Below are 14,767 nucleotides of genomic sequence, written 5' to 3' on the forward strand. Positions count from 1 at the left end.
TGATTGCATTTTTTTCTTGTGATTAATATATTTTTTTGCCTTCTTGATAAACGAAAAAAAAAAAAGAAAAGAAAAAGAAAAAAAAGAAAAGAAAAGGGAAAGTGAATGAGGGCAGTCCAAAAGTGGAAATCTTCCAAATATTTAATTTCTTTTTCAGTCAAGCATGAGAATCACATTCTCAATGCCTCTCCCACTTTTTGAATTCTCTCTCTCCCTTTTTAAAATCTAGCTCTTAACTATTGTGTTACAAAATGCTTATTTTGTGAAATACCTAGAATGTATTTATGAATTTTAAGTAAATAAATTTTCTTACAAATCAAATTCTTATGCAATTATTTTTCAATAATAGTAGACATTCATGGTTCTTTGTAGGTTTGCTAATGAATTATCAAACTAAGTATGAATTATTTGAGTTTAGATTCATAAAACTTTGATAAGTTTGGGCTGTGTCAAAGCTTTTAACCAAAGTTTATAAGAAAATTCATGTTTAAAATATTACTAATACTTTGCTAAAAATGAGCCTATTGTTTGATAAACTATCTAAAAAAAATCCTATTGTCTGATAAACTATCTAAAAAAAAATTTGTCCTCCAGTTGTTTCAAATATTTTTACACACCTAACCTAATAGACTTGACCTCAATAAAATATATATATATATATATATATATATATATATATATATATATATTAATTAGGGTCACAAAAAGTCATTTACTATGGTTTGTTTTAGTAATTAGAATAATTCAATTGTCAACGCTTATACTCTGTTTGGTAGGATATATGGACGAAAAATTGATGGAATGTAAAGAAGAAAAGATGAATAAAGCATTCATAGGGAAGAGATTATGTCATTCTCTCTTTTTATTTGGTTAGATAGAAGCAAAAAGAAATAAGAAAATAGCTCATTCATTTTACTTGTGAATAGAGAATAAAACGGAAAGTAATAATTAAGGAAAGTTATGTGATTTAAAAACATTTATTATAGGTTTATTTTTCTTCCTTCGTGTCTTCTGTCAATATTTCCAGGGATGAAAATATGGGAAAAATGAAAGATGACTCATCCATTCTCTTTTCTTTTCTCTCATTACTAGGGATGACAAAATACCCCACCCCGTCAAGTATCTGCCCCATTTAAAACGGTTATGGAGTGGTTAAATGATTTTGGGATAGGGATAAAAATTATAATTGAAAACCCGCATAGTTATCGGCTGGAGATGGGGAAGGGTTATCCCGCCCCGCCCATTTTATAATAATAAATTATAATTTTGTGTTTATATTTTATTTTATATTCACTAATATGAGGTATATATGAAACAAATTATAACTGATTCTATTTCAATCTCAAAATATCCTTTCGTATTATTATTATTTAGAACTTTTATGTATTATTTTGTTGTTCTTACAATAATATTAAGTATAAAATTCCAATTGAGAAGTTATATTTTGTTTTCATTCTATGAAAAAAAAGAACTATTACCACTACAAAAGTAATTTACAAAACCAATTCTCACCCGTCTCACCCCCACCCTATCCCACCTCGTTTAATTAATAATTTTGGGGTGGGAATAGCTTTAACTATGCTAAACGGGATAGGGATGGGAATGGGGAAGGGGGAGGGTACTCCCTGCCTCATTGTCATCCCTACTCATTACTTTCTTTTTACCAAATAAAATATAATAATTTTTTGTTTGAATCTTTCCTTCACCCATCACCCTTCCTTCCAATGGAACATTAAATGGCATATACAGTTATTAATGTGATACAAAGAACTTAACATGCAATGAATGCCTATAAGTGGGTGAGCTGGAACAAATCAATTCGAATACGGCTCATCGGAGTAAGAACGGGACAATTAAAATCTTCAAAGTATCACATGCTTGTGCTGAGAGGGACATTTAAGTCATTTTGGATAACTTTGAACATTCTCACTAGATTTATAAATTAGAAAACTACAACTACCAAAAAATAATAATAATAATAATAAATTGCATAACTCTAAAATATTAGAACTCCCCCTAGTATAATATAAAATATCAAGTGAGAATGACATTGTGCTTGTTAAACATATTTAAAATGTTTTGTTTTGTTTTGTTTTATTGTTAAAGATTGGAGGTCGGTAAAAATATAAAAAAAATTAAAATGGAGAGATAGAAGGAGAGACAAAACGATCGTTTTATCTTTTGAAGAATAGTTGTGTAATATGAGAAAATAATAAACTCTCACTTGTAAAGTTAGAAGTGTCATTTGTCAACCCTAAGATAGAATGAGAAAGAGGGATCTGGATACCCTCCGGTGGTGGAAATCATAGACCTATCATGTGTCACATAGTCCGCAGTCATTTAAAATTATTTAAGGCTAAATTTGTCCATTTCTTTAAATAGCCTATTTTATTTTTCATCTCTCAAAATAAATAATTGAAAAAAAAATTAAAGAATCTTCAACAAAAATAAGAAATGTGTGATTTATATATATGCTTTGATTCACGAGTGTATTTGTGTAAATGTATTAGTTCTTATTCAAATTATATTTATACATATGGGTTTTGATGCATAACCTTATCAAGATATATATATATATATATATGGTGTTTGGTAGCTAGTACAAGGCTCCTATTTTTTAAAAGGAGGTCAAGAGTTCGAACCTCACTGAAGTGTGTGTGAGTCCCAACTAAAAAAAAAAAAAGGGTAGCTATGGTTAGAGGGTGATTGTGTATGAGGTGGATGTGCCTTAAAACACTGTAGTTTTGTGAAAGGAAAGAGAGGAGAAAAAACATAAGGGTGAATTGTTGTGCCTTAATACTGTAGTTTTGAGTCATGACAGGAGAGGATACAAGTTGTGTGTGTGTGTGTGAGTGTGTGTGGGGTATTATATGAAGTTGATATTAGTATTATTCTTTTTATTAGTAAATATTTAGTACTTTTCTTATTTTATTTATAAATATACTCATTTATTTACTTAATTTAAATGACAAAGATGTCTTTATTATTTTATTACTTTTGTGACATTAATAGCATTTTTTGTTTTTAGGTAAGGGACATTAATAACATTTCACTTTTTAAGGTCAAGTGCATTTATAAAAAGAGAGTGCCAATATTCTTTCCTATATTTTTTATTTTCTGTAAATATTATAATATATGCATAGATATGTGTGTGTATCTATATATATATATATATATCGTATTTAGCTTGAACGTCATTTCTGTGAAAACAATTGCTTATGCCTGCGAAGGAGAGAGAGAAGCAGACGAGTTAAAGAAATCCCATCGATTTCTTTTTCCCGCTCATTGATATACAGATATATATATATATATATATATATATATATATATCTATCTAATCAACACACTGCCACTAACGCCAGGTATGGTTTCTCTCTCTACTTTCTAGTCTCTCTCTAGTTTTCCTTTCTCTTTAGGCAGATACAAATTTCTGTTTCCGTTCATTTTGTAATTAGTCGAAGCAGAAGAATTTTGGGGTTTTATTACTTTCGGCATTTTCGGCATTCATTAAACCCTAGTGTTTTTCTTGGTTCTTGAGATAGTTGAGGTAAAGAAAGTGAAATGAAGGTTAATTTCATAGGTAATTTTGTTGTCTGGTTTCCACCAAGACGAAAAATAATTGCTCAAATTCAATTGACTTGATTGGTACAGTTTTCCACAATTTTCCTCGAAAAGAAGCCAAAGAAAATGTCAGGTTTTTACTCCCTTAATTATGTTTTCATTTATTTTCCTTTGTTTTCTAGGTAACCAAAGGAGTCTTTATTTGTTAAATATTTTTATGTCAATGAAAAACATGGGTTCTTAATTTTTTTATTTAGATTTTGTTTTTCAGAATTTTGAAACCATTAGAAACTTTAATACTTATTGATTCTAACCCTTAAACCTCTAGTATGTTGGATTTTATGTGCATGCATAATGGATGCTTAAATTGCTGTTCTTGCACTTAATTGACAAATATGTGACAAATTTCGGAGGCTTTATTGTGATTTGATTTGCTTTTATTTTAAAATTATTTTGTACTACCACGTTTATAATAGTACTTTCTTTTTTGGGTTATAATAGTACTTTCATTTTTGACTGTTAACTCTGTTCGGAATGCATTTTCTATTTTCCTGCATTTTCTACAATTCTTTTTGAGACTGTACTTACATAGACTTGTGCAAGTATGCTTGCCAGTCAAATATATATATATATATATCAATTATATATGGGCGAGCTTTCCTTCTTTGCTTCAATTGTCTGTATTCTGATGATGATTATTATGTTGGTCTTATAGGTATATATATTTGCTGGTCAGAGACTGGAGCTGGAAAAGAAAAGGATAATATATGGAGGGCGACGCAGGAAGAGGTTTGGGATGCCAGAAGATTATGGATGGGAAGGGGAATAACAATTGGAACAGTTCGGACAAGTCTATCCCTTCTTGTTGTTTGAAGGCTATGTCTTCAGACCCTGAGACTGAAGCCAAATGCCACTCAACAGTTGTTTCTGGATGGTTCTCGGAACCTCGGTCATGCTCTGGTCATTAATTTTCTACTTCTTTATTATTTTTTTTGTGCTATGCAATTTTGCAGTACTTTATGTTCTCCTTTTGGTGCTGTTTTGTTCTTTTGGCATGATTATTAGTAGAAATGGGTTGGTGGTTTTTGACTTCTTTTCTTTCTTCTGTTGTTTGTAACAGATAAAAATGGCGAGCGAGTGTATTTCAATAACCCCATGTGGCCAGGTATATGCTGATATAATTGCATTACTTTCATTCTTGATCTAGCCTGATATGACTATATTTTTATTGAGCATAAAATATGTCATTCTTCAATTTCTTCTTGCTTTATTCCTTGAAATGCCCTTCTATTTTCCTTTCCCCTTTTACCAATTCTGTAAGGCTTCTTTTGATTAGATGGAAATAGCAAGAAAGGAAAGGAAGTGGAAAATTTAACACTTCTGAGTTTGGATGGCAGGAAAAGGAAAATTTGAGTGAAAGTAGTATTCCATAACCACCTAACTCTCCCATAATTTCTTTCTAGAAAAGCAGTGAATTTTTTATTTCTTTAGAAATTTTAGAATGCCTTTTCTTTTCTTGTAAGTTTCATGCTACCAAAACCATGAAATGGTAATTTCTCATTGCTTTCTGGAATTTTTTTCATGCCAATCAAATACAGGTTGGAATTATTTTGAAATTTTAATTATGTTTACTATTTATTATTTATTTTTTTGTCGACAATGGTGGTGTCGGGCCTCTTAGAGCACCCCATAATCCACCACCGGGCACATGCATTCTCCTCGCTCCACATGCACTGGGCAATTACCTGGAAAATTCCATGGGTGTGGCCCCAAGAGATTCAAACTCTCTACCTTGAGGAGGTGAGGTGAGGTGAGAACCTTGTCATTAGGCTATCCCCTTGGGGTTGGAAAAAATTTGTTTTCCTTTCATTTACTTCACTTTCTTGTAATTCATTTTCCACTATCATTTTCCATCTAACCAAATGAACTCCTTGGTTATAGTGATTTGAGAACCTCTTGACAGAACTTCTAATGCAAATAATCAATTTATCATATCATATTTTTATTCTTTTCTTGTTATAGAAATAAATTAATAAACATCTCATGGTATTAAATCCCATTCATTTTTTAAAAGTATATAAATGCAATTTATTCATGTAAAGCATGTTCAAGATGTTAAGTAATAAAGGAGTTTGAAGTTGCTGGAGAGTCGAAAGCACTAGAAGTTGGAATATCATTTTTTTAGTGGGCAAAAAAATCTAATATGAGAAGTAATGTTTGAGGGTGCAGTACGGGAATGTTGTTTGTAGTATCACACTATCACTCATGCTTAGGGCATGGGAGTGATTCCCTTACTGATCAAAAGGAAATTACTGGTCAGAAGAAATTTACTGATCATTTAAGATCTATCCTCTTTGTATTGATAATTATAATTTTTGTTTTCCTCCCAACTTTATTTCATTTTGATTTTTTTTCCCAGGAGAAGCACATTCACTGAAAGTAGAAAATATTTTATACAAGGAGAAGTCAGAGTACCAAGAAGTACTGGTTTTTGAGGTTTAGTTTTTCAACTCTGAGACTTGTCTTTGGATGGATATTTGTTTTGTCTTCTGCCTCTTGTCTAGTTTTATGCTTCGTGTTTCCTGACAATAGTTCTTTCATCTACAGTCTTTAGCATATGGGAAAGTGCTTGTTCTTGATGGCATTGTTCAGTTGACTGAGAAAGACGAATGTGCTTATCAGGAGATGATAGCTCATTTGCCCCTTTGTTCGATTCGATCCCCCAAAAATGTAAATTTCCAACAATAGCAAGCGTGCTTCTTTGGGTTATTCTTTTACATTTAAAATGGATTATACTTCTGTTGCATCTCATTCTAATGCTTTTTATTTATTATTTATTTATTTTTATTTTTATTTGTTCTTTTTTATTCTTTTCAATAAACAGAGTACCATTAGTTGATATGCTAATTTTATACTATTCAAAAGTGTGAAAGAGCATTCTGTGCAATCATAATTGTTAAATTAGTGATACTTTTGATAATAATCCTGTCTAAATGTCCTCTTCCTTTTAAGAGTTAAAATAAAAGATCTTAAAAATAAAATTAAGGAAAAGAAAGTAAGTAGATAGGTTTAAATTGTTAATATGCTTACAAGAGAGCTATCTTGAAATCAGTAGCTGTTTTTCTTTTTCTGTCTTTATCTTATTTCAGAAACTATTAAGAGATAGAAAAGAAAAGAAATTTCAAAGAAATCCTCACAGCGTCTGTATTTCAACTTCAATCCATATAATTATAAAGATACCAAGGATTATAGTGTTAATTGAATCCTTTCTCAATTTATTTTTTCATCTGTTAGGAAGGAAAACGTATGACTAAGCTGTCACATTTTAAGCAATGCTATCCTTTTATAGAGAATCATTTTGTTAAGAAAAAGTAAGGACATTGATTAAATAAGCACCTATGTGTTGTATTTAATATTTGTAGTGTTCGCCTTTTCTTTTTCCTTTTTGATAATGCTCCATTTGGTAGGACGGATGGAAAGATGGATGGGAGAGGAATGGATAGATAGATGAGGCATCCCTAGGTCCCTCCTTTTGTTTGGTTTGGTGGGGCTGGATAATTTGCCACCCCTGAGTAGAACTGGAAGGAAAGGGTGCTGTTATTATTTTACCAATATATCCTTTATATATTAATTGAGGACAAGAATGTCTTTTCATTTTTATCAAACAAATATTCAATTTTCCTCCTCTTCCTCATCCCTCCTCCCATCCTTCCCCTCTTCCTCTCCCTTTTACCAAACAATGGAAACTTGCTCCATTCCTTCTCTCTTCTCTTCTACCGAAGAAGCATAAATATCTGACGGGTGTTATCTAATAACATGCAACTCGCTGCAGCATACCAATATCTAGTTGAATGATCATGTCATTTGACACCCCCCATGGATGCCTCATCTTTGTCATGGTTGTCATATATCCTGTTGTTCTAGGAGAAAGAAGGCATCTTGGGGGAATATGGCAGGATAGGGTTAATGACAATTTTCAAAAAATCAACTTCTTGTCCTTTTTATGTAAACTTCTTCCCAGAAATGATTGGATAAAGAAAAGAATATAAAATTAAGAAATATCATTGCGGAGTCCATGTTTTAACTTCAATCTATGTAACTAGATTGGTGGTTAGGGAACACGTAGAAATTTGATCTTTGTACAATTTCTTTCATCATCTTTACAGAAGGAGAAAGTATGAGTAAGCTATGACATTTTCAGTATACTATACTTTTGTAGAGAATCATTTCATTAATAAAAAGTGAGAATATTGATTTCATAAGCAAAGATCCTTTTAAATTCTTGTATATATTCTACTTACTGCCCTGGCTCTCTCTGTGTGAGATGGAGAAGCACAGTAAGCCTCACCCTATAAACACCATGAAATACTGTAATATCACTAAGTGCTTGGATTGTGTGAAAATTTGAAATTACCCTTATGTCCTTCTTAGGGAATCTTTTGATTACCTTGAGAACTCCTTGTTTACGCACTGTTTTAGATATTATTGTTTGGTTGATTTAGTATAGAAAGATATAATTTACATTGTATTTGATGAAGACATTATTGATATAGCCGCTTATCTTTTCTCTCTTCATGATTTTGCAAGCATTTATCCACCCCCCTCCCCCTCAAACTTTCAATGCTGAGATCTTGTGGTTAATGCAATTGAATTACACAATGCACAGGTTTTGGTTGTAGGTGGTGGTGATGGTGGAGTTCTTAGGGAAATTTCTCGTCACACATCTGTGGAGCTCATTGATATCTGTGAGATAGATAAGATGGTTATAGATGTAAGTGGTGAAATGATGTATTGATTTAATTCATTTTGTTCTTAGTTTAACAAGTCCGTTGCTGTTATCTTGTATGCTGTAGGTCAGTAAGAAGTTTTTTCCGGAATTAGCTGTTGGCTTTGAGGATCCTCGTGTCTGGCTTCATGTTGGTGATGGTATGTTGGAAAATATTACTCCCTCCTTCCCATTTTTGTTGTAATTCCCAAACTACCCTTGAAATTTTAGAAGTATACTATTTTCAATTTGGGAAAGATTATGAAGTTTGAGGATATTTTGGAAAGATGCAGTCTTTTTACTTTGACTTTTCAAATGCAACATGAATTTTGGGACATCCAAAATGGAAAAACAGACAAGTATGGTTGATTATGACTTCTCATCTGAAGTCCTGTTGTGATCTTTTTGCAAAATGGAGCCTATATTTCAGTAGCTATCATTGAGTACATAGTGATGCTTTTTTGTTGATATTGGTTATATGATTTTGACAGCCGTCGAATTTCTACGGCATGTGCCTGAAGGAAAGTATGATGCGATAATTGTTGATTCATCAGACCCAGTAGGTACGCTGTTGATTCATTGTTTTTGTTTCTTTCTCCTCCTCCCCACTTCTTGTTAGGCAGGCATGCTTGTCTGTGCCCATGATATGGTTATCTGTGGGTTTGGATGTACCAATATTTTCTGGGTATGCATCTTATTGTCAGTCATTTCAGGATCTTTTAATTGTTTGACTAATTTTTTCCCAAACATCTTTCTGGATTACATTTACTAATTGTTGATTACCACATAAAACATATCAAGTCAAATATATCTGGTGATTTGGAAGGAAGACTCGTTGAATTTCTTTATGAAACTTTTGACTAGGTTTATTCACTGAAAAATAGTGAGTCATTGGTATGTTTTTTCTAGCCTGTGAAAATTGGCGTTTTCTATTGATCACAGTTCATGCTCAATATTGGTGGATTTATGTATTGTCATTGATTCTTAATTTTCTAGAACTTGGATTGTTGTTTCCATATTGATTATTGAATATCTGAATATATATATCTGAAGGCCATGGCAGTTGAATGAACTCCGGTGCCCACTTTTGGTGGGTTTTATATCTTAAACTCTCAGATTAAATCAAAATTTTAATTGATTGGGAGTTTCTTGATTAGGTCCTGCACAAGAACTTGTGGAAAAGCCATTTTTTGAGACTGTGGCGAGAGCATTAAGGCCTGGTGGCGTTCTTTGTAACATGGCAGAAAGTATGTGGCTCCATACCCATCTTATTCAGGATATGGTCTCTATTTGCCATCAAGCATTTAAAGGTTCTGTTCGTTATGCATGGGCAAGTGTTCCTACTTATCCGAGGTATAAATACATGCATCCCTCAACTGGCCTCTCTTGGAAATGTTTGCTTGACTTGTCTGCCTATGGTTGATCATATAAAACACAGACTGTCTGGTCGAGTTAATTTCTTGTTATTGATTTTAGATTGTAAATTCACTATAATAAATATTTGCCATAATTTGTCATTTAGTTTGGTTTACCACTGAGAATTCAGTTATAGAAGTACTTGATATGGTTACATGTTTATTTAACGATGGTTTTTGTTTGTACAGTGGGGTGATTGGATTTCTGATATGTGCAAAGGAGGGGCCACCAGTGGATTTTATGAATCCTATCAATCCTATTGAGAAGTTAGAGGGAGCACTCAAATATCAGAGAGAGCTTAGGTTTTACAACTCTGAGGTAATTACTCACCCAACCATTCCTTTTTCTTTCAAGTTTCCAGTCCCATGTCTTGGCTTGAATATATGTCTCCCCCCAAACCATATAGATTGCTTATTTATTTATTTTACACCTTGCTGAAATCAAGTAACGACATCTAAAGGGATGAACAAGTTTCTTGTCTTTGTCAATTAAAATGCAAATAAAGTTTGGATTTTGGAACTACAAATCAGAAATTTCATTAACTTGAGCATTCTGAGTTTAAGAAAAAAATATTGAGTATTAAAATGTTAAAGATTTTTTGTTCAAATTAAAATAGTAGTATTAATTTTTTGTTTTTGGATATGGTTTATAATATTCATAACATTGTTGTTTAATTTCAAGTAAAATAGAAAATATTAAGTTTTTGTTTTCGGATGATAATATTCACAACATTGTTGTTCAATTTCAATTGTTTTTTTGACCCCTCTGCTGGCACTTTTATATTTTCTTGCAGCATTTATATATATTCCCTCTCTCAACAATTCATTTCATTTGATAGTTATATTTTATTTGGATTCAACAAAATAAAAAATTAAGAAAATTGAGGAACGACCTTTTGGCCTGTCAATATGCCTTCTATTTGAGAAGCATGAACATCTTCTAAGAAGGTACCTTGTCTATTTCAGATACTGTCTTCATGGACACTTTAGACACATGTATGGCACATTGGCACCTCATAGATATGTCCATAATTTGAAATTAAATTTCATGTTTTATAGACTTCACTTACAAATCTCAAATACTCCACAGCAAAAGCATTATGTAATACAAATGCATTTTAAGATGTGTTATGTTTGACAATCTTGGAAACATGATGAACTCACTCCAAGTGTCCAACCTACCTTTCTTTTAAAAAAATAAATAATAGTAATAATAAAAAATAAATAAATTGACATTATAAACTTGGCCATTGTAAACAAAGGATGAAATGAATACTTATTTATGGTATAAGAATATAATTGTAACAAATAAAAATGGTAGGATTCTTCATTGATTTATCCATATACATCATCTTGCTTGGGAAAATAAAAAAATAAAAATGGGAGGATAGTAGTCTTAGTAGGTTAATACAATATTTTTTTAAAAAGATTTTTGCATGGTTTCTTTTTTAACATTATGCAATTCTTTAGTATAGAATTAGAAAATTAATTTAAGCTCCATAGTGAGTCATTCTGGTTGAGTAAAATTGTGCATGTCATAAGTTCATAACATATATGGTTGACTTTGTAATCCAAAATGTATATCGTCTTCCCACTTGTGTTGTACGGTATTATGTTTTATGCATACTGGCTTTTGACTCGAAAGAGTTTGAACTGCTATTTCTTCAAACAAACCAGCTCAATGTTTTGATAGCGTAGGTTAACTCCAACTCGCTTAGAAATATCTTATAAATCCCAAGTTCATTGGTTCCTCTATGGTTCACTAGAAAATCATTAGAAAGCTGGCCTGTTCATTGATTTGGATTTTCTTCATCCACAAATTAACTAGAGAAGGGCAAGAAATCTGGTTAACCAATATAACTTTGTTCTGAATACAAATTTTTGATTGTTGGGGCTCTTAACTTGATCATGTAATTCAGGCCCTAAACCCTAGGATAACTGCAAATAGTTTAGCACTTGCATGGATAATTATTATTATTTTTTTATTTTTTTATATTTTTTTGGGATAAGTTACATGGGTAATATTTCAGTGCTGCTGAACACATTGGAAGTATGTGACTTCTCTCTCTTTCCTTCCGCGCACGCACACACATATTCACATGCACACATGCATTCACTTGTACAAATAATAATGTTCTGTTGTTTACTGGACAGATTCACACCGCTGCCTTTGCCTTGCCATCTTTTGTGAAGAGGGAAGTTAGTTTTCACTGTGATTCTGTGACTCCATCATAGGGATTTGTATTAGCAGCTCCTTTTTTTTTTTTCTCTCGAAAATAAATGTTCCCATGGAATTGGACTGGAGGAGATGATTGCATGATTTACATGTAGCGAAGTATAGAGTCGGCCATGAGCTCTGCTTTTGTGGTTTAGCAATGATTTGCGCTTGAACATTTGTATTACGGGCACTTCAACTATTATATTCCAAATAACCTATCAGTATCATCTATAGTTTTGGAACATTATGTTCAGTGTATTGGGAATGTTTCTGGTGATTTGGTAGCAGCAGCAGTTTCTCATGATCCAAGAACATTGTGCAGGTTCCAAATTTATGAATGGCAAGTCCTTGATTAAAGACAATTATGTGAGCTTGGGAGCATCGAATCTGTGCCTTGATTTTGAAATTGGAGAGAGTCGCTCCAATTTCAAATTCAAGGCCCGGATTTGGTGCTCTCAAACGTAACTTCTTGTGTTTGTGGTTATGCCTGCTTATTTATTTATTTAATTAAACTCCGTATAAGTTCTAACCTGACAGTTCCAAGAATCCCTAATGTCCTATGATAGTTTTGCTATCTCTTGGAGGATGTTCAGAGGGTTTTCATCTTGAGTTGGGTTTAGAATGTAATGAGAAAGTTTGATGTGTTCACTGTTTGAACATTACATTATTGAATGAACCTTTTGCTTATATGAGAGGAACAGAATTGATGTGCCCATGGACTCATGGTAAATGCTGGGTTGCCAAAAGAGTAGAACCATAATTGATTTATTAACTTTGTACCAGAAAGGAGGCGGCTCTCTCTCTCTAAACCCTAGGGAGAGAAATACCCAATTGCCATCAGATCTTTCAATTTCCTTCAACTTTTGTCCAACAAATTTGTTCTCTGTTCATCAGAGATTTGTTTTCCTCTCCCCGTAGAGGTCCTCTGTCAATTAGAGTTTGGAATTCTTCTCCATGGTGGTGTGGTCTGTGAAGATTATGATGCCTTTCGTCCCCTCTCCATTCCGCCGACCCTGTGGGTTGCACCTATGGATTGAATGTTAATTTGGGGTTTTTGAAAATTGGAAAGTTTGCTACTCCTTTTTTTCGACTTTTTCCTTTTGATCCGGGTATTATTATGTTGTCTTTGTTATCTTTGTTAGTGTTAACCTTATTTCTGTACTCGTTTGCTTTCAGTTTTCTCGGTTTGCCTTCCTCTTTATCCATGGTTTTTTATCCATGAATTTCAGTGGAGGTAGTACTGTGCCTATCCTAGTTGCAAGATCTCTGGTTCAGAAAAGCAATATTTTGGTGTTTGGATCCGTTGGTCATCGCTCTACTCGACGATGTTTCTCTGTTGGAGTTATCGTTCACTGTTAAACCTTGTCCTTGTTCAAGTTTCCAAGTGCGCAATCAAAGTTTATTTGTTTTGATTGCTAGTCCGGGTCGAAGTTGTTTCTCTATTGTGAAGGCTTCAAAGTTTAGGAATTTGTCGGCGAACTTGATTCTTCCTCCTTCTCAGTTGCCGGCGACTTTGGTTCCTTCTTGAAACCCACGTCATCTTATGGTCTGTTAGATTGAACTTCAAAAATCAACAGTCATGATTGTTCTGTACCATCAGCTGTACCATCAGCGTGGTGGGTACGTTACTTTGGATATCTATATTGGTGCAGCGGGCCCTATGGGGTGTCTTGTCTTGCCTTCACCAAATCACTTGGGTGATACACAGGCAATGGTTTATCTAGTGACTATGAACTTTGTGGATATGGGTTTTGATTTTAGTCTAACCCACTTTCTTGTCACTATTATGGGCAGTCCCTATGTCCAGTCATCTGATTTCATGGTTTTATACGCTTTCTCTGCGTGTTGATCTAGGTGTGTCCCATGCCTTTGCGTGTAGTGTTATTTAGTTGGGTTGTGCAAGAACCATGATTGATTTTATTTACCCTTTTGTAAGGGAGCATAATTTTACCTAGACTAATGCTCTGTTTGAGGAAGGGAGAGAAGAAGGGATGGATAAAACATTCCTAAGAAAGAGATTATGTATTTCCTTCTTTTTGTTGGGTTGGATAGAAAGAAGAGAATAAGTGTTTTTTTTTTTTTTTTTTTTTTTTTTTTTTTTTTTTTTTTTTTTTTTTTGACTTGGCAATGATTAGTGGTTGCGTCGGAAAGAAAAAAGAAAATAAACTCATAATTACCAACGAGCCAGTGGTTTAACGGTATCGTCTTCTTATTTCTCAAAGGGAGGTCAGGAGTTCAAGTCTCGGAAAAGATATGTGTGTTTGAGTACCAACTAGAAAAAAAAAAAATAATTAGTGGGGTTAGATGTTAAAGAGGGAGATGAAATAATGGGTGATGGGTTTCCAACACGAGCCAAAGGCTCCAAACAATACACACGGCTGGGCTACCATTGCTTATTATGTTAGTTAAGAAAGAAGGAAATGGAAAGTTTTAATTTTTCTTATTATTATATTCAGCAATATTTATAATATTATAATTTATAAAGGATATTATTATAATTTAAAATTGATATAATTTAAAATAATATTTAATTTAAAATTTCTAAAATAATCCACTTATCCTTTCTCCTTTCTTCTGCCATTTTAAATGAAATTGTCCCTATATTTCCGTGCAATAATTTCATGTGTTTCCATTTATTTTGACATTTTCAAATTGACCAGCAAATATAAGAAGCCAAGTTGATATGATCAACTGAATTTTCCAATGGGGACCACAAATTTCCATTCATTTTGACATTTTCAAATTGACCAGCAAATATAAGAAGCCAAGTTGATATGATCAACTGAATTTTCCAATGGGGACCACAAT

At 32.9% G+C, this 14,767-nt stretch overlaps 1 protein-coding gene across 4 annotated transcripts; it reads left to right on the plus strand.

The window, feature by feature from the left end:
- Positions 1-3,188: 3,188 nt before the first annotated feature.
- On the plus strand, positions 3,189-12,008 carry LOC132271663 (spermine synthase-like). 4 transcript variants are annotated; one of them, XM_059773097.1, is made up of 11 exons: positions 3,189-3,362; positions 4,277-4,521; positions 4,682-4,726; positions 5,981-6,057; positions 6,169-6,291; positions 8,228-8,332; positions 8,415-8,487; positions 8,818-8,889; positions 9,484-9,679; positions 9,931-10,060; positions 11,896-12,008. In XM_059773097.1, the coding sequence occupies exons 2-11, from the start codon at positions 4,329-4,331 to the stop codon at positions 11,974-11,976; spliced, it is 1,095 nt and encodes a 364-aa protein (XP_059629080.1). In that variant the 5' UTR covers positions 3,189-3,362; positions 4,277-4,328; the 3' UTR covers positions 11,977-12,008. The 4 variants fall into 4 exon arrangements, with proteins under 4 accessions (XP_059629080.1, XP_059629081.1, XP_059629082.1 ...); XM_059773098.1 differs by lacking the exon at positions 3,189-3,362 and adding an exon at positions 3,378-3,547; XM_059773099.1 differs by lacking the exon at positions 3,189-3,362 and adding an exon at positions 3,583-3,689.
- The last annotated feature ends 2,759 nt before the right edge of the window (positions 12,009-14,767 follow it).

The sequence above is a fragment of the Cornus florida genome, unplaced genomic scaffold, assembly GCF_030987335.1.
Source record: "Cornus florida cultivar Cherokee Brave unplaced genomic scaffold, ASM3098733v1 CherokeeBrave_3.0.0_Hap2_Chr08, whole genome shotgun sequence".
Taxonomy (NCBI): Eukaryota; Viridiplantae; Streptophyta; class Magnoliopsida; order Cornales; family Cornaceae; genus Cornus; species Cornus florida.